Source organism: Triturus cristatus, chromosome 3_1 (genome assembly GCF_964204655.1).
Source record: "Triturus cristatus chromosome 3_1, aTriCri1.1, whole genome shotgun sequence".
Lineage (NCBI taxonomy): Eukaryota > Metazoa > Chordata > Amphibia > Caudata > Salamandridae > Triturus > Triturus cristatus.
This window is the reverse complement of record NC_140583.1, coordinates 620,150,476-620,171,157: the sequence shown is the minus strand read 5'-3', so window position 1 is coordinate 620,171,157 and position 20,682 is coordinate 620,150,476. Positions and strand designations below refer to the sequence as shown.

The 20,682-nt window shown below is 48.5% G+C and overlaps 1 protein-coding gene across 2 annotated transcripts in view; it reads right to left on the bottom strand.

The window, feature by feature from the left end:
* CLPX (caseinolytic mitochondrial matrix peptidase chaperone subunit X) overlaps nucleotides 1-20,682 on the bottom strand; it is a 550,543-nt gene that overhangs the window by 205,967 nt on the left and 323,894 nt on the right. For both annotated transcript variants that reach the window (XM_085644564.1, XM_085644563.1), the window contains one exon: nucleotides 4,478-4,642. In XM_085644564.1, the coding sequence (XP_085500690.1) occupies nucleotides 4,478-4,642 (165 nt within the window). The remainder of the gene's footprint in view (nucleotides 1-4,477; nucleotides 4,643-20,682) is intronic.

Below are 20,682 nucleotides of genomic sequence, written 5' to 3'. Positions count from 1 at the left end.
GAGAGTGTCGGTGAATAATCCCTTTTGGATGATCTGGAAGAAGGGGAGGTAGAAGGGGTCCTACGGCGCCTTCTCCCTGATCTGGTCGACTCTCTTCTGAGGGAGGCAGACCTGGATCGCCTTCTTGGTGCTCGAGAGTGACTTCGGGATTCTCTTTCTCGAGATCTTGGTCTGATCGGTGTCGCTGGGAATACCACGCCCCTTATTCTTGTTAGCGATGCCTTTATTGTGTCTGTCATAGCAGGGTCCTGAGGCATCTCCCTTACGGGACTTTGAGGCACAGCATTGTCCTCCTCCTGCGAACTTTCTCTTGCAGGAACTGGAGATTGATGTACAAGCTCTGGTGATGCTGACCTTGAACCTGAGCCCTCTGATCCTGAAGGCGAGATAGAAATGATACGCGGTGACTCCGGAGCTGTATATATCAGTCTATGAGGAGATTTTCGCCTTGAGACTGGTCGAATTGTGAGGCGAATATGTGAAACCTCCTGCGTACCCTCAACAGAGGGCTGCCTCGACGGTGATAAGCCTATCACCGGAGATCTTTGACTCGAATCTTCGAGGCTCCGAGCTTCCTGTCTCGACGTCGAGATTACCTTCGACGGAGGCTTCATGTACCTCACCAAAGCTTTGGAGACCTGTGAGGACGGAGGCACCTGCCTCAACGTCGACTCCGACGGAGGCCTCTGCCTCAACGTCGACTCCGACGGAGGCCTCTGCCTCGACGTCGACTCCGACGGAGGCCTCTGCCTCGACGTCGACTCCGACGGAGGCTCCTGCCTCGACGTCGACTCCGACGGAGGCTCCTGCCTCGACGTCGGCCCTGACGGAGGCGTCTGCCTCGACGTCACTCCTGACGGAGACTTCTGTCTCGACGTCGAAAGCTCCGACGACGTCGAAAGCCTCCTCGCCGTCGAACGATGTTTCCTCGACGGCGATCTTGATCTTGACGGCGATCTTGGTCTCGACGTCGACTGTGGAGATCGTCTACGTTCTTCTCGCGACGTCGAATGATGTCTCGCCGACCTCGACGTCGAACGATGTCTTTCTTTCGACGACGAACGATATCTCTGTGCAGACGTCGATCGATCTTCTCTCGACGTCGACAGATGCTTCTTCGACGTTGAACTATGGCGCCGAGTCCTCGACGCCGAGCTTTTAGACGCCGTCGACGTCGAACGCATCCTCTTCGACGCTGAATATAAAGTCGACGTCGATTTTCTCTTTGCAGCATGACTTCCCCTTGACTCCTCACCTCTCAGCGACGATCCCGCCACTGGAGTCTTCGACGCCGAGCCCGACGTCGATGGAGAGCAAACAGGGACCAACTGCTTCGACGTCGACCGTTCTGCTAGGCCATACAGCCTAATCCTCTCCCTCTCCTTTAAAGTCCTTTTGGAAAGGTCTTCACAATGACGACATGTTGCTGGAGAGTGAGAGTCCGGCAGACAGATGATACACACCTCATGTGTGTCTGACGCAGCCTTCTTTTTTCCACAAGATGGGCATGGAACAAATAAAGAAGGCATTTTTCTGACAAAATGGTTGAAAAATCAGTCAGAAAAACACAGGATACTGACTTCCTCACAGAAATTGTAAGAAGAAGTCCAAAAAAAATCTTAAAGTTGTTATAATTTTTGACTAAAGAGTCAAAAAAGAAGAGAGCTGAATTCCAGGGTCCTGACTGAAGGAGCCGGAAAGAACAACTGACCTAACTGTCACCCCTGAGGCATGATGGGATATGGAAGTCAGGGCTGCCTTAAAGGCACGGTGCCAGTTTTTACCTGTACAGGGCTTTTTAGTCTCTATGGTATTGTATTGCAATGCAGCCTGCAGGCTGGCAATGTGTTATACATCTGTGTTTTTCCACAGTTTGTTCTCTTTATTTTTTGCTTTCTCATGAGTGTTTACCTCATTAAAAAAAAAAAAAAAAAAAAAAAGAGATTTGGGTGTATTGTTATACCTTTATACATATATATAGATATATGTGTGTTATTGGATGTGTATATTTACATTGCCTAGCCTTTTATGGGAGCTGCATTTGCTTGGAAAAAATGATATATGTTTATACATATACAGAGCTGTATATATGTATGTTTTTTACATATATAATTTTATTATTTCCGGGGTCCCCGCACATGGGCGGGAATATTCAGTGCTTATGACTATTGATGAGGATCCCCTGGAAGAGAAGCCAGTTTACGCTTGTTCGAATGTGGATTTCTCACAACCTGCCGCCCAAGGACCAAGAGCACCTTGCTGAAAGGTAGTACAGGTTCTGAAGAGCTGGTAGAGGGTTGTAGGACTTTATTGAGAATGCAGGATTATGTTTTCACCAATAGAAGAGGCAACTCTAGGACATCTGCTGAATTTGATAACACAGCATGGGAATAAGCCATCTTGGAGGTATGGGCGGTGGGCCTGAAAGCCATTTCATCTTTAATTCTAGAGAAATGTCCCATCCACTGGTCTGTTGCAACGCCAAGTTGTTGGCCATGTCCGAAGATGAAAATGAATATAGATTTGTACCCTCACCTGTGTTCTGTTTGACTTACAGCATAAATGTTAGATCTGAGTCAGGCCCAAAGATGTCTGCCTAGAACACAGGATGGATTTGTCACCTTGCTGCAGTGTCTTCCCTCCTCAACTATCAGTTGAGTACTCCTCTGTAGCAGTGCCTATGTGCTAGCAACTGTTTCAGCAGGAGGTGTCCAGGGTGAAGAAATCTGTGTCAGAGGCGCCAGAGGGTCAACTGACAAAGATCTCGAGGCTGGTGACAGTCCAAGTAGAAACAAAGTAGACAAACAGTGACAAGGTCAAACCAACCTGTATGGATACGATTCCATTGGCCCTTAGGTCATCCAGAGGGGACTACTGTGCACCTAAAGAGCTACATCACTGCCTGCAAGAAGGAGGCTGGGATGGGACTTCGAGCTGGAAACTCCAGTTAGTCTTGAGGTGGCAACAGAGGGCAACTGCAGGCTGAAGAACTGCAACTGGTCTTGGACCCAGCACTGACAACTCCATATGCAGATGCTCGACAGCAGAGTTAGCAGCTGTAAAGAAGACCACAGAAAAGGTAGAGATCGTCAAGGGTACTTACCTTTAGATGGAGGCATTCTCTTAGACAAAGCATCACCCTTCCTTTTCTTCTTTTTGTGTTTGTCATTCTTCCTTCAACTACTTAAATGAAGGTGAAGATCTGGAAGGCAACCTTGTCCTATACTGTGAGTTGCACAAGGAATGGTGTTCCGTCCCAGGTACTGGCCATTAGGAGCTCGGCCTCGCGCGTCTTAACTGCATTGAGGTGCACGAGTGTCACTTGCTTAACAAACTTGAGTCATGAGGTGACTTAACACCAAAGACTCACCTCAAGGGGGTCCAAAATTGACATCTGCCTATTATAAACTGAGAAATTAAGGGTGGAGACATTATGCATGGCACTGTTTAGGGAAAATTTAGACAGCATCTATGAGAAAACTCGTTGACAAAATATGAAGAGAGCGCTACATATACGTGTCATGGTCGCAGAAAAACATAGAAAACGGACCACCAGAGTACCCAGGTGTCCATTGTAAGGCTTAACTGATGCCATATAGTGGCAATGTTCCCAGGGCAGCGATAGAGCCAACGTCCCTACTGGCGCAGAACAGCTATGTGAGAAGTTTCTGGTTCCAGTCTGCTGCCTGGGGCATTTGAAAGATGAGGAATCTGCAGATCGAAGTATCATCAGAAAGGTTATTTAATATACATGATCCTTACCCATCTTCCTACACTACGACTAAAGGATAAAGAATATTGTAACAAAAAAACAAAAAAAGAAGAGGGTAAAAACAACAATGCCAGAAATGTCAGAAGGAACTACTCTAGAAACACTGTATTCGACAGACTGATGCATAAATGAAAATGGAGGGAATAAGGGATTGCGAAGTGAGACCCCAGACTAAGGAAATGCAGAAATTTTTTTTATGGATAAAGTATTGTTTTTGATGAATAACAGTCAAATTAAGCATGAAGAAATGCTAAGGGATCCTGTCAAGGCCAAAATAAAACAGAATGAAGGTTTGAGACAATCCTGCGCACTGTAGGTGCTCGCTGGATAGCAGCTATGGAGAGCAGGAACTTCTTTAGGTATTTTTAAACAAGAGTAGAATTTATTTGTATTTCTAAATATTTGTTTACATGTTCTGGGGTCATGCTTGTGTGAAGCAGAATAAATACTACAGGAACAGGCAAGAAGCTTCATACAAGAATATGCTGGAACAGTAATGCTGCTTGACTCCTTCAGTTGAAGACACGGTTGAAGGTTCAAGAGAAGAGTGAATGCAAGCACATATGTTAGCACTCAGGCTAGGAGTTTACTCTAGACCAAGGCATTATGTACATTAGTGGAGACATACATCATGGCAGTACACCCTGTGATCATACAAAGCAACGAAAATCTCTTCCACCATTGTGAAGATGGCATCAAACCTACCTTGTTGTGCCTTGTCTACATTATAGTTGGCATCCTGTAGTAGCTTAGCAATAACAGACTCAATGTCTTCTCCCACATATCCAGCTTGGGTGAGTGTTGTACAATCACAGATAGCAAAAGGTACATCAAGGCATTTCGCTAACGTCTGAGCCAGCAGGGTCTTACCTTTTAAAAAATAAAAAAGAAGTTCTTAACCGAAAATAAGGTTCACCCATATGTGAATCGATACATTTGGGCAGACAACTTTGAAAGACGACAATTGGCATTTCCCTTGTATACAGCTGGTATTTTAACATAAAATTTTATTATTTTATTTCTATTTTTTGGGGAGTTTTATATAGCGCGAACTTGACCCTAAGATATCAGAGCATTTAACATAAGCACCAGTTGCATTACAGACGGACACCTTCATTTTGTGAGGCACGGGGCGATTACGTGATTTGCCTAGAATCACAGGATGTTGAACGTCCCTGCCGGGACTCGAACCTGGTTCCCCAGCTTCGAGGTCGAACGCTCTAGCCCTTAGGTCACATTAATCATTATCATACACATCAAAAGGGTCAATAAGTAGTATTATAAATTTGCTTTTCTAATACGTAGAACACAATCTTATGTGTTCACTGAATGGATTCAAGATGTGTACTATAAAAATGAACAAGTTACTTACCTTCGGTAACAATATATCTGTAAGAAACATAGGTTAGTTATAGATTCCTTACCTTAGAAATACCCCCAGGCGTCAGACTGGATCCGGAAAGTTTTTCGTCAGCAGTACCCCTACGCGTCAGAAGGTGGCGTAGGTCAACTCAGCGTCCGTCGTTGGCGTCGTGGTCACCGGGATGATGTAGCGGGAGCTACATAGATGCCGCCCTTGCGCGCTGACGTCAGTTCTGTACACAACTTTCCACACCAGAAGCGCAGAGCCATGCAAGACACTGACCAATGGTGCACAAAACTAGGGCCCTGAAAGGATGTCCTTAACCCTAGAAGTTAGTTCGCAGAACAGGGAGGATGGGTGGGGCAGTAAGGAATCTATACCTAACCTATGTTTCTTACAGATATATCGTTACCGAAGGTAACTTGTTCATCTGAAAGAAACAGATAGTTATCGATTCCTTACCTTAAAATAGATACCCCAGCAATACCAATCCCGGAGGTGGGTCTGCGAACCAAGTTCACACCAGAAAGTCCTGGAGAACGGCCAAAGAAGCAGTCTCTCCGGACTTGGTTGTCCAGGCAGAAGTGCTTGGTGAACGTGTGCCGTGATGCCCACGTAGCAGCCTGACAGATGTCATTTAGGGGGACTCTCTGTCCCAGAGCAGTAGTAGCTGCCATCGCCCTGGTGGAATGGGCATGCAGCCCCACTGGAGGCTCCTTCTTTGCCAAAGAATAGCAGACCTTGATGCACAGAACACACCACCTGGAGATGGTCCGTTTGGGCACAGCCGGACCATTATTAGTGCCTGCGTAGCCCACAAAGGCTGGACGTCCACCAGGAATTGTTTGGTGCGATCCAAATAAAAGGAGAGCGCATGTTTTGGATCCAGATGGTGGAGCCTCTCTTGCTCTTTTGAAGGATGCGGAGGCGGAAAGAAGGTGGGCAAAGTGATGATTTGCCCAATATGAAAAGAAGTGACCACCTTTGGAAGAAAGGAAGGTCGAGTTCTGACCTTGTCCGGCTGAACAGCCAGAAAAGGAGGCTTGGAAGACAGGGCTTGTTGCTCACTCACCCTGCACGCGGAGGTGATGGCCCCCAGAAAAGCAGTTTTCAGAGTGAGGAGTCTGAGACGACAGTTATGTAGCGGCTCAAAGGGAGCGTACATCAGATAAGTAAGAACCAAGTTCAATTCCCACTGAGGCATTTTGAAGGGAACAGGAGGAAAAAGAAGAGTAATGCCTTTGGGAAATCTATTTACAACAGGGGACTTCAAAAGAGGAGGCTGATCAGGAAGGCTGAAATGGCCGAGAGGTAGCACTTAAGAGTGCGCAGAGCAGAGCCCTGCTGGGCCAAAGACAGGAGGAACAAGAGAACCTCAGAAAGAGGGGCCGAAAGGGGATCCACAGCCTTTGCTGTGCACCATGCCACAATTGTATTCCATCTGCAGGTCTATACCGTCTTAGTGGAGGGATGCCTGGCTGCCAAGCTTACATCACAGACTTCAGGAGGCAAGTCAAATGACATCAACTACCACTGCTCAATCTCCACGCAAGGAGGTGGAGGCTGGACAGGTTCGGGTGAAGGACCGTCCCCTGCTGCTGCAACAGAAGATCCTCCTGAAGAGGCAGTCGGATCGGGGGATCGATGGCCATGTTGAGCAGCTAGGGATACAAGACTCTTCGTGCCCAATTCAGAGCCACAAGAATGACTTGGGCCCCGTCGCGCTTGATCTTCTTCAGCACTCTGGGCAGAAGTGGTATAGGCGGAAAGGCGTATAGAAGACTGCAACTCCAATCGAGACAAAAAGATCGCCTAGCGAGCGCAGCCTTGGAAATTACAACGCACAGAATTGCGGACATTGCGCGTTCTCTTCGGTGGCGAATAGATCTAACCAAGGCTGTCCCCACTGTTGAAAGAGACCTTGCACTTGTGGCTGAGTTTGTCTGCCCTGTCGTTCAGTGAACCTGCCAGGTGTTGAACCACCAGGGGTATGCCCTGATGTTCCAGCCATGTCCAGAGATGGAGGGCCTCTGGACATAGGGTCCACAACCCCACCCCGCCTTGTTTGCTGCTGGACCACATGGCCAGCAGGACGGGGATGTGAAAATAAGCATCCTGCAAGTCCAACGCTACCATCCAGTCTCCAGGGTCGAGGGCAGACAAGACCCGAGCCAGGGTCAACATTCTGAACTTCTCCTTCTGGAGGAAGCGGTTGACGTCCCTGAGATCCAAGATAAGCCGCAGGCCCTTGTCCTTCTTGGGCACCAGAAAGTAGTGGGAATAGCAACCACGACCTACTTCTGGGGCAGGAACGCGCTCGGTGGCTCCCCTGGCCAAAAGAGCCATAAGTTCCTGATGGAGAAGGGCCAGATGATCCCTCGACATGGGATGGTAATGGGGTGACATGGCTGGAGGGATAGTCTCGAAGGGGAGGGAGTAGCCCCTTCGGACTATCTGCAAAACCCACCTGTCTGACGTGATGGTGTGCCAGTGGAGGTGGTGATGGTGGGTCCCGCCGCCCACTGGCGTTTGATGGGCCTGAAAGGTCGGACTATTAGGGTTTGGAGGCTGCTGCGGAGGGTGGGGTGGTGGACCGGACCACCCACTGGCCCCCAGAACCATGTTGGTGGTTTCCACGTACCCGGCCGTGCTGAGGTTGAACAGCTTGCTCTGGCCTGTTGCTCTGAAAGGAACGTGTTGGGGTACTCTCCGTGGCCACGAAGGGGGAGAAAGGCAGATCATGCAGTGTGTGTGGTGGAGATGCCCAACGACTTGGCCGTAGCCCAAGAGTCCTTGAAGCGCTTTAGCGCACTGTCTGCCTGTCGCCGAAAAGCTGACGGCCATCAAAGGGCATGTCCATCAAAGAGTTCTGGACATCCCCGGAAAAGCCAGTCGTTCTCAACCAGGCGTGACGGCGAAGCGCCACTGACGTTGAAATGGTCCTACCCGGTGAGTCGGCAGTGTCTAGTCCACAGCAGATGGCGAACTTTGCTGCGTCTCTCCCCTCGGCAACAGCATGGGAGAGTACAGCCCGGGCCTCCTCTGGACACTGAGGCAGCACTTGCACCACCGTATCCCACACAGGAGTGGGAATAACGGCCCAAGAGGCATGCGGTGTTCACCGACCGCAGCCCTAAGCTGGAGGAACAAAACAACTTCTTCCCAAGCTGATCCAGCTTCTTGGATTCCATGTCCAGTGGTGCAGTAGGGAGTGCGCATTGGGTCGTTGAGGCTTGGACTACCAAGCTCTCGGGGAAGGGCGTTGGGAGAGGAAAGTGGGGTCGCCCGGGGCCAGGCGGTGGCGTCGGGCAACCATCCTATCCACAGGAGCCTCTGTGTTGGGCCTGGACCAGGTGCCCAAAAGGATGTCCATGAGGGCTTCATTAAACGGCAGCAGGGGCTCCGAAGAGATCGCTGCCAGTTGAAGCACTTCTGTCAGGAGGTTAGTCACAGTAGATAGCTCGAGGTGTAGGGCCTTGGCGGCCCTACGCAACACCACTGCGTAAGACACACCCTCCTCCGTAGCCACGGTAAGAGGAGACAACATACCAAGGTCTGGTGAGGTGTCTAGTTCACTGGAATTCCCCAGGTCCTCTCTCCAGTCCTGATCGTACTCCAGCTGGGCAGTGAGAGGGTCCTCAGATCCCTCCCAGTCTTCCGCACACTCCTCTGACTGCCAGACTGGCTGAAAATGGCCATGGTGGAATGCAGGCGCAAAAGTACCCATCAGCACCGGATCCGGCATCGGTTGATGCCATTCCGGCTCCGTATCCACATCGGAGTGGAAGCCGGGGTCGACACTGGCTGGAGGTCCAGCCGGCTGCGGACGTGGTGCCGGTGGAATCAGCGCAGGTGGAGGTGTAATAAGGTCGACCGGCACCGATCTGGATCTAGGCCTCGATCCAAGGGGGCCCTGAGGTGCCGAGGCCAGAGCAGTCGGCGTCGAAGGCCTAGAGCCCACAGTCGAGTCCGCAGTGCCCAAAGGCGCACCAGTGGAGTCCGGCTGCCCAAAGATGATATGCATCGCTTTGTAGAACTGACGAAGCTGGGCAAGGGTCGGTCCCGTGAAAGCAGGGAAGGCCGGAGTCAACCCTGAAGGCTCCGCACGCAGAGCCGCGGGAGGGGCACCACCCGCACCCTTCGTCGTATCAGCCGACGTACAAGGGGAAGTCGAAGAGCGACGCTGCTTCTTCGACTTCTTCTTGTGCTTCGACTTACCTGACCCCGAGTGCAAAGAGTTAGATGAGGAGTGATGATGGCTCCACGATCGGTCTCTCGACCTCCCACGCAACCGGGACCTCGAACGACGCAGAGCCGACTGCCAGGCCTCGAATAGCTTTCGGGATCACTCCCGCAAAGACTTCGGGGCCATGGTTCAGCAGTCGGAGCACGACTTGGGGTCGTGGTCGCGCTCCAGGCAGTAGAGGCACACGCGGTGCAGATCCATCACAGACATCAGTCGAGTACAGGAACCGCAGGCCTTGAAACCGGGCATCCCTCGTGCACCAGGAGTCGATGTAAGACTCGAAAAGAAGTCAACTAAAGTCACAAAAAAGGAAGTAAAAAAGTGACTGGGGGTACCGCTCTCTGGATTTGCGCTTGCTGGCACAGAAAAAGAAAGAACGGACGTCAGCGCATGAGGGCGGCGTCTATGTAGCTTCCGCAACGTCATCTGGATGACCACGATGCCAACGACGGACACAGTCGACCGACGCCACCTTCTGACGCGCAGGGGTTCTGCTGACGAAAAACTTTCCGGATCAAGTCAGACACCTGGGGGTAATTCTAAGGTAAGGAATCTATAACTAACTAACTGTTTCTTTCAGATATAGGATTTTCTTTTTTTTTTTTGTAAGAAACTATCGTATTAGATTTCATTCTTTTCCATTCTTACTTCCACTCTTTTTAGTGCTTTGTGGTCTGCAGTGAGTCATATGACTGATGCCGGCATGTATAAAGTTGGAAAGCTTCAAGAAGAACAATACTGCACTTTTCCGTGTTGAACTGCTGGCTGTTCAAAACATGTTTGCTGCTCATAAATTGCACTTTTTCCACTGGAGACCAAGGTTTGTAATAATGTAGGACATTCACCCATACAGATCTTGCTAATGACACAAATAGAAACACAGTTTGTGCAGTAATTGATTGCAGCATCACTGGAGGAAAGTGAGGCTTTTTCGAATCACTACAAAATAACATGACAAATTAAATGAGCAAACCACGGAATATGATCAAGGCAACAGAAAACACCAACATAAAACTATAAGAGTGTGAGCTAAACTGAAGGACAAAAGAGAGCTAAACTAAGGAAGGAGTGCGCTAGAGAGCGTGTGGCAAGATGGCTGCCCTGTAGTGCAGCTCCGCTGGCTGAAATCATAATCCGGCAGAAATCCTGCTCCCTAGGTGTCATCCGGAGCACAAAACCAGATGAAAAATGAGGCGCGATTAAGGTGACTGATCCAGGGGTGAGTGGCAGACGGAGGGCTGCTCTGGGGGCCCTGTACAGCGACCAGGCGCATTAGAGGCACAACAGCACAACATGGCAGCCATGTGAGTCGATACGGAGAAGCTCCGCGACTAAACATTGAGCAGCCCGAAGGGCCTGTTGGCAGCGTAGCAACGGTGAATGCTGACGGGCCCCTGAGGTCAGTTGTGATCGGTGAGGGAGGTTAACGCCAGATGGCTAGCCGCCAGCGTGAGTAACATGACAGACGCCGCGGAGAGTCTAGTCAGCACACCCCGGCGAGTCAAATTATAAAGACCTGCAGTGAGACGGCTGCAAAGAGCCCCAATGAAGCCTGGTGCGGCGCCGATCCTGAGGTGAGGGTCTAGCGGACAGCTGACCGTGATCCGGAAGAGACCCGGGCTGCCCGGGCCTGGGTGCGAGCCGGCAGGTGAAGATGCTCCCTTCCCCCTTCTGTGCGGCATGCTGGGGGAACAGCCGGTGGGTTGGAGTGCGAGATGACACTGGCCGGCTGTGATACCGGTGCCTGGGGCGCACTCGCTGACCCAGCACAGCTGAAACGGTAATGGTGCAAAGCTGGCACAACTACTAAAAGAAAGGCCCCTGGGAGTGCGGCCTTGGAAGTTCACTGTGTACATGTTGCTGCACTCGAGCGGACCACCCGTATATTGCGACGAGGTGCGTCACCTGGTCACTGTGACTGTGTGGCTTGGAGAGCGTGGACACTGGCTTTAATACACACACAGCGCATACGGAGTCATGCTAGAAAAGGCATGATACATGGTGACGCCACCCTGCATTTTGTCACTCCAGGGTTAAAGATTGCACTGAGTGGATTCTACGGGCGCAGATCTAAGAAAAGCAAGACTACAGGTTAAGCGGCCCGCAGGAGGCGGGTGTATCAGTAGCTCAAGTCCGGGGGCCTGGTTGGAGCGCTGCCACCCTCCCTGAAGAGTGCATGAAATGGTGGGTGACGCGCTTAGGCAGCTGCACAGCGCAGGAAAATCAACAATGAAAAAAACTCCCACCTTGACCTGCTCAACGTATTTGAAGCGCATACCATAATAAGACATGGGCAAGTCCAATAAAGCTCGGCCCCGCCTCATGTTCGAGCCCCGCACGACAGCAAGATCAAGACAGCGTGCTACTTCGGACTCGGAGCTTGACGCCCCCTCTGAGAGCCCGCCATCGTTGGAGGCGACGCTTATCGCCATTCAGAACAGTCTGAAGTTCATTGATGTGAATATAGCAGCCCTAAATACAAGAATGGATAATGTGGTAGCCAAATTGGGCAAGCATGCAGCCAGGCTGGGGGAAGCGGAGAAGCGCATATCGGACACGGAGGACCATCTACAGTCAGTAACCTCCAAGACACTTGACATGGAGAAAGTGCTTGCTGTCATACAAGCAAAAAATGAAGATTTGGAGGTCAGGTCCAGGCGCAACAATATAAGAATTACGGGCCTGCCGGAGTCGACTAACACCGGACGACTGGAAACATATATAGAGACTATGCTGCGCAAGCTATTTGGGCCGCAACATCTCTCCCAGGTGTTGATTATTGAGAGCGTTCATCATTCGCTGGATGCTCGTCCGCCCCAGGGCGCACCAACGAGGCCGATCATCGCCCAACTCCTGAACTATAGGGACCATGATTCAGTTTTGCGTTTGGTCTGGGAAAAGGGCACGATAACTTACCAAGGAAATACATTTGCGTTTTATCTAGATTTCACAATGGCGGTACAGGCAGCGAGAAGAAAATACCACGTGGTAAAAAAAACGCTAATAGCGGAAAACGTCCCATACGCTATGTTTTACCCGCCCGCCTGCGATCGGAGTGGAAGGCAAATCGAAACTCTTTGCAAACCCTAAATCAGCGATGGAATACGCAAAGAACCTCAAACATCACGCTCGAAGTACGCCTGAAGCGCAAGATGGAGAAGACTGAACGCCCGCTGAAAATGTGGTGGTAATGTACTTGTTCAAATGTCACAGTTCTGTTTTTTGCAATGTTATATAGCAAAGACATATGGATATTCTTGCGGGTGGCGGGTAGAGATCAGTACTGTTATTTCTCTGTTGCTACGTCCTGGTCTAGTATGCTGAGCCGGATATTCCAATATCATACTGTTAGTACGATATGTTGATACAATCAGGACTTGTGTGCCGATTATTCTTACGTATTGATTTTTCACAACCTAGACGGAGGTGTACGTAAACTTTCAGCCACCTACCTCCCTTTTCATCAGGGGAGGCTGTCTGCGCTCTGGCGTTTCCCCAGTGGGTGTACCCCGCATTTTGACTGTGTTTATGTCTGACATGAGGGGGGTCTGTTTGCTGTTTTTGGGATGGCTTTATCAAAGTTGCGGGTACTGAAGTAGGTGGGGATGGGCCTCATTATGGTTTTTAAGTGATCGATCAGAGGATAATATGCATACGATTGTCTTTTTGTTACTACACACAACACCAAGGTAGAGTTGCCAAATTACAAATGCACATCCATCCGCACAGTTTTTCGGAGAGTAATTTTCAATAACTTAGAAAGTTTTGGTACTCTCCCGGCATTAGGCCTCCCTCCTCCTTGAGAAGACCAAACTGGCTCTCCAAGGAGATAACAATCCCCTATGAGATCCCCAAATATGTCACGCATATGCCGAAGCACTTCCCAAATCAGTCCCAGTCTGTATGTTAGGCAGTGGCCATCATCATGAAAAAGTCCAAAAGATGTTCTCGGTTTCTTTATATGTATCCTTTATTCTCTTGCCACAATCCAATCATAAGCAACAGGTAGCCGACACGTGTTTCGTCCGAAAGGACGTTCTCAAGGTTAGCAATGAGAATTTTCTCTCTCTTCTGTCTAGGCCAAATCGTATTTCCAAATCGGAGAATTACAAGAAACGAGCATATGGATGCAAGAATAGAAGACCTGTAGCACCGAGTCGGTTCGTAACTGCATGTGGTTTCAGCATTGACACCAGGACGGATTTAGAGCTGCCCGTTTTGCAGGCTTATCATAGCTTGCTTCTACTTTTAACTACTGTAGCGTGTGCAATTATGAACCAACTCGGTACTACAGGACATATTCACCATTTTGCGAGTGTGGCCTGAGGCGCAGATCATTTGGGCAGGTGACCTCAACACACAGAGACCCCGATAGAGATAAATCAAGCAAACAGGGAGGGCAGTCTCCCAAGACGGCACTAGTCATAAACAATGGGATGGATGAGATAGGACTCATAGATGCATGGAAACACCGTAACACAGACTAGAGGGCACACACACGTCCACGGCGCATGGCAGCTGGTTGAGGTCAGATTATTGGCTGGTGAGTGAGGTGATTAACCCATGGATACATTCGGTAGCCACGCTGCCTAGGACATTATCGGACCACAACCCAGTCAGGCTCACCCTACACATCCCATTATGCATCCCACGTCAATTCACTTGGTGCTTTCGGTCGGAGGCGCTGCTAGACCCGCTGTACACAAATATAATTAGAGAAGCCATTACACAATATTTTGAATTCAATACGGGGACAGTATTGCTACACTGTGGGAGGCCTTCAAGGTCACAATCAGGGGCACTTGCATAAGCACAACTTAAGGTATTCTAAAGGATATTCGTGGTCGGCTGTCCCGCAAAGAATCAGATTTGGCGCAGTTGGAGCGGGAATATGCGGACTCTCCAAATGATGTTACGTTAGCAACCATAAAAGAGCTCATATTGGAATACGAGTTGGCAGACGGAGAGGTGCAATATTGATCTAAGAGGCATGTCGCTCCAGCTTAGGGTGAGGGGGGAAGACCGGGGCACAATCTGCCTGAAAAGATTAAGATAAGGACAGAAAGCACAGTAATCGCAAAAATCACAGCTAAGGAAGGGCAGGACCATGCAGGCCATTGCGGAGCAGTTTCACATTTGTTACTCTGAGATGTACACATCTAAAGGAGAGACAGCGCCAACAGAACTAGATGAGTATCTAGAGGATGTTGCTCTGGCCTGGCTATCCACTGGTCAAAGAGACTATTTGTGTCAGCCGTTTGAAGTTGCTGATATCCGGGAGGCAATACGCTCACTGCCCAACAAGAAAGCACCAGGGCCGGATGGTCTCACAGGCGAATTTTACAAGGCATTTGCAGAATTGATTCCGTATCTGTTGGAAATGTACGCAGAAGCCTACGAAACGGGAACACTGCCGCCGACCCTCAGAGAAGCGCTAATCATAACTCTACTAAAAAAAGATAAGGAGCCCTCGTGCTGCGAGTTGAATCTCCCCTGTAGCTTATCAACATAGATATGAAAATCCTAGCAAAACTCTTAGCCACCAGACTTCAGCCACTAATGCCGAACCTTGTCCTTCCGGCTCAGTCTGGTTTTATACCGGATAGATCTACGTCACACAATTTACGCACATTTTTGCAATGTTCCATATACTTGATCCTGATCTGTAAGCGGCGGCAATTATGTTAGATGCGGCCAAAGCATTTGACTCGATTGAATGGGGCTGCATGTTTCGTATCCTGCAGCGCGTGGGAATCCCAAGGGATACAGCAGATAGGTGAGCTTATTATAAACGAACCCCACAGCAAGCATAAGAGTGGGAGGGTTCACGTTAAGCCCGATTCGGGTTGGAAGATGCACACGACAGGGGTGTCCTCTATAACTGCTCCTTTTCTCCTTAATGCTGGAACCATTAGCCTGCATTATTAGGCAAAGACACAGGGAAGCAGCATTGCTATTTGCACATAGACCTGTGAGCATTTAATTATATGCCGATGATATCCTGCTCTTTGTTCGAGAGCCGCAGGAGTACCTTGTGCCTATATTGCACGAATATATTAGATTTGGGTATTTTTCAGGGATCTGTATAAACTGGAACAAGTCACTGGTGATCCCCGTGACTGAATGCATACTGATTACCCCCCTGGACTTCCCCATTGTATGGTCCTCCGACCCAGTCAAATACTTAGGGATGTGGATACACCGGGATCCAGACATAGTAATACGGGAGAACTACGGCGTTGCATGCGCCAAACTTGAGCAGCAAGTTTACCGCTGGTCAAAGATGCCGCTGTCACTGGCGGACCGCATAGCTCTCAGCAAGATGGTTATTTTGCCCCGCTTTCTGTATCTGTTCAGCAATATACCGATAAAACTGACGCAACGTTTTTTCAAAAACTTACGCTCGTTATTAGTGCGGCTGATCTGGGGAGGGAAGCAAGCCCGCGTGAGTCTGGGCGTCTTGACATTAGATATGACAAGGGCGGGTTTAGCGTGCCCGAGATGCATGTGTACTATTTTTGTGCGCAAGCGCAGTATGCATACACTGGTGCAGTCACCACAAATCTATCCCGCACGTGGCGGTGGAAGATGGGGATGCTCACCCGGTCCCACTAAAATGTATGCTATCGCACACTCGCAGAGGAACTCCTAGGTAAGAAATAGATCTAATTGACACCACAATTGCGGCCTGGCAGGATATAGACCGACTAGCTGCGAAACTCCCATTGTACGCCCCGGCGCTCCTGCTAGCACATCACGCAGCACTATCAGTAACTCAAGAAACAGGTGCTATGTACACACTGGCACGGGCAGTCATAGACAGTATGTAGGATCTGTTCCCTATCAGCAGTTTCCTCACGGATGAGGAAATTATATGTCCATAATAGATCCCCACTCTTCTTATTTACTTTCCATAGACTCAAGACGGCAATACAGGCACACTACCAAACTTTTCCAGATGAGCTGCAGACATTGCAAACGCTCCAACTGCTCCTGGTAAGCCCCTCGCTACGAAAGGTAATATCGAAACTATACAGGGCAGCTAGGGAGGATAAAGCAATAGAAGACCACACCAGCCTGGATAGATGGAACGCCAGAGTACATCCTCAGCTCACACAAGAGTGGGAATATTGCTGTAAACTCACTAGTGCGTTTACATTGAATGGCAATTTGCGTATACTGCATTTCAAGTACCTACATCAAAGATATCACACGCCAGCTAAACTGTTTAAATACGGCCTTTGTGACAGTGACGCATGTAAAAGATGTGGGATGTCTGGCGCAGACTTCTGGCACTTGGCCTGGGAGTGTGGCCGGGTGGCTGAATTCTGGGCGGAGGTGCTGGAACGGCTCAAGGTAATCACAAGTGTCACTCTACCGTATACTCCTCAGACCGGTCTATTGAATTTTACACAGCACCTAAAAGGTGCCATTGGCAAATTCATAAGAGTGGCTTTGTTGATGGCGAAAAGAAGGGTGGCGGTAAGATGGGAGGGCTCTCTTGCACCACGACCGGACCAATGGATTAAAGATCTAGTATATTGCATAGATAGTCTTGAACTCTATGCAGAGGAGCTACCAACAACTTGGAAACCAAAAGACATTTGGGAGTCACTCGCGCAATATTTACGGACTAAGGATCAGTATATAACCACTGCATAAGTTGAAGGTCACTTGGTCACGTATGACATACACTATTACATGTAAAATGGATTGCTTGAATGTATCTATGAGTAAACACAGTACTGAACTGATCGATCACGGGGGGGATAGCTTCTGAGTGTTTTATATCGTCGTTTTGATATGATGCAATGCACACTGCTTTCATTTGTATGTTTTATGAAAACCCAATAAATAAAATAAAAAAATAAAAAAGAAAACTAAGGAAGGAAACCTGTAAGAAAGAATTAGCCGCATCTGGTGATGCAGATTCACATGCTGTACACACTTTTGCCTTCTAGTCTTGGGATCTGAATTACAACAAGTTGCTTTTGTTCCAAAAAGGAGGGTTGGTTTCAACGGGACTCCAGTACCTCCCCTGAACCACACAATGCACCAGGATATTAACTCTACCTCAAATTGCGCACCCCCTTCCCAAAACAAAAGTAGGCGTATGTGTGGAGAAATAAAACATAATATCAGTCCATTGGAGAGTAAATATGCAACTACTAGAATAAACAGAAAACACGACTGTATCCATACATCGTACCCTGTACTCAACTCCATGAGTTGATTAGGGCGCTAGTGAATCTACAGCGTAACAGTGTGCAAATCAATTGGAACAGATAAGTAAAGTTTTCCATTTGCAGCATGTTTAGCTGTAGATTACGTGCTGTTCATAGACTGAGAAGCAGTATCCAAATCCTTAATGCAAAGGCTTGCGAACAGAGCCAGAAGAGGTTCTGAACAATGTTTTAGGTACAGTCTGCTCAAATAGCGCTTCTTGTCTGGCGTGAGGGTTCACACATTAACACTTAGGAACTGTGTGGATTCAACTTTGTGTGCCAGTCTTACAAATGCATTCTAATGGACTATTACCCACTGTGGATCTTTCCTTGCCAGTGGAATGTGCTCTGAGTAGGTCATACATTGTGAACTTGGTTTTGGCATTGCATTGCAATGCATCAAAAAATTATTTTGCAATACCTGCCTCTGAGATGGGGTTGCCAAGATGTGGTGGCTGTGTAAAAATAACAAAAAGTTGTTTGGTTTTCTTAATGCACTGAGCAGTCGACATAGAACAAGATTGCACCACAGGAATTTAATGTGTGTAATACTTTTTCCACTCGCGACTGTGGCTGTAGGAAAAAGAAAGGTAATTCTAAAGAGACTGGTTGGCATGAAATGGAGATACTACTGGCGGGAAACAAGAATTTCTTTGCAGCGTAACTCTGGTTTTGTCAGGACAATGTTAAGCTCTCAGGAGGGAAATGAGGGCAGTCGAATGCAAATTACCCCTTTAAGACTTTCCACAAAGCTTTAATGACAATAGTTTTAAAAATTAATTGCTATTCTCCATTCTGCAAGCAAGCATGCAGCTATTGCCACTAAGTGGACACATATAGAAGTGCTCCCTAGCACAGCATTCTTTAACAATATGATGGACTGTAGCTGTTAAGCTCGGTATTGACAATGGCACACCTTTAACAGTAGTGAGTACCTTGCATGATGGGTCCATGTTGTGGCACTGAATTACTGTCCCTATTGCCAGTCGTATTTTAACTACTACATAAGGAATCAGTGGTAGTGGGGGAAAAAGGTATAGGCAAATATCAGTAATCACCTTATGTAGAAGTCATTGCCCGGAGACTGTAGGTAGCTAGAGGCCAACCTTTGGCATTATGGTTTGTATGGGTGATGAACAGATCTACTGATTAAGTCCCCTCACCCATGGAAGTCTAGGCCAAAAACCTGGATGTTCATCTCCCTCTCATGCGTTTCATGATGCATTCTTTTGAAATCGGTAAAGCTGTCTACCTTTGGGAGATGATCCACTAGCATTTTTTAAGTGAGAACATTGTGCAAAATACCAAATAGCTTGGGTCAGCTTGGACAACTGGATGTAGAGCAGACTTTCTAGTGAAGACCACAAACCCTGAATGGTGAGGTCAATCAAATGGGTAGTCCAACATGCGAGGGACGGGTCTATGTTGATGGTCACTGGCATCTGTGGGGTGATAAATCATCTGCCCAGTTACAAGCTGTTCTTGTTCCACCACTGCAGTTTGTGCTGAATGCACAAGTTACTCACCTTCGGTAACAATATATCTGTAAGTAACATTAGTAGTGTTAGATTCCTTACCTTAGAATATCCCCAGGCGTCCGACTGGATCCGGAAAGTTTGTCAGCAGTACCCCTGCGCGTCGGTAGGTGGCGTCATGCGGCTCCTGTCCGTCGTCGGCGTTGTGGTCACTGGGATGACGTTGCGGGCGCTACTTAGACACCGCCTACGCGCGCTGTCAGTTTGTACATGACTTTCCGTGCCAGGAACGCAGAGCCATGCAAGATACTGACCACTGGTGCATTGAAACTAGGGCCCTGAAGGGATGACCTTAACCCTGGAAATCAGTTTGCAGAACGGGGAGGATCGGTGGGGCGGTAAGGAATCCATCACTACTAATGTTTCTTACAGATATATTGTTACCGAAGGTAAGTAACTTGTGCATCTGAAAGAAACGCGTAGTAATAGATTCCTTACCTTAGAATAGATACCCCAGCAATACCAACCCCGGCGGTGGGTCTGCGAACCAAGATCACACCAGGAAGTCCCGGAGAACAGAACGGCCAAAGAAGCGGTCTCTCCGGATTTGGCTGTCAAGGCAGTAATGCTTCGTAAACGTGTGGAACGAGGCCCACGTGGCTGCCTGACAAATGTCTTGCAGGGGGACACCACGTCCCAGAGCAGTAGTGGCTGCACTTGCTCTAGTGGAATGAGCACACAGCCCCACCGGAGGCTCCTTTTTAGCCAAAGAGTAACAGGCTTTGATGCACAAGACAACCCAGCGGGAGATAGTCCTCTTGTGCACCGCCCGACCTTTCTTGGTGCCAAAGTAGCCAACAAAGAGTTTGTCATCCACCCGGAACTGCTGTGTGCGGTTGAGACAGAATGAGAGCGCACGATTTGGGTCCAGACAGTGGAGCCTCTCTTCCTCTCTGGAAGGATGCGGATGCGGAAAGAAGGTGGGCAAGGAGATTGACTGCCCAACGTGAAAGGCCGTAACAACTTTTGGCAAAAAGGAAGGACGGGGCCTGAGCACACTCTTGTCCGGATGGACCAACAGAAAGGGAGGTTTACAAGAAAGAGCCTGGAGCTCACTCACTCACTCACCTAGCGGAGGTGATGGCCATCAGGAAGGCAGTCTTCAAGGTCAAGAGAGGAAGAGGACAGTTGTGAAGGGGCTCAAAGGGAGCACACATCAAGTATATAAGAACCAGATTCAAGTCCCACTGTGGCATCACAGAAGGAATAGGAGGACAAGCATTTACAATGCAACGGTCTCGGCATTGTTAAAGTTAGAGCTATTGGCATTGCTCATGACAATATTTTTGTTTATGTTTTTGTTTTTAAACCATGTAGAGAAACGGCATTGTTATTTACAATGTCAATAGCTTAATCAGTGTGTGTGTGTAGGTGGCTCTGTGTGTGTGGGCAAATGCAATAGGTCTCGCATTTGAGAGTGAATAAGCTATTGACATTGTAAATAACAATGCCGTTTCTTTAAATGTTTTATAAACAAAAATAATGTCATGAGCAATGCCAATAGCTGTAACTTTACCAATGCCGAGACCATTGCATTGTAA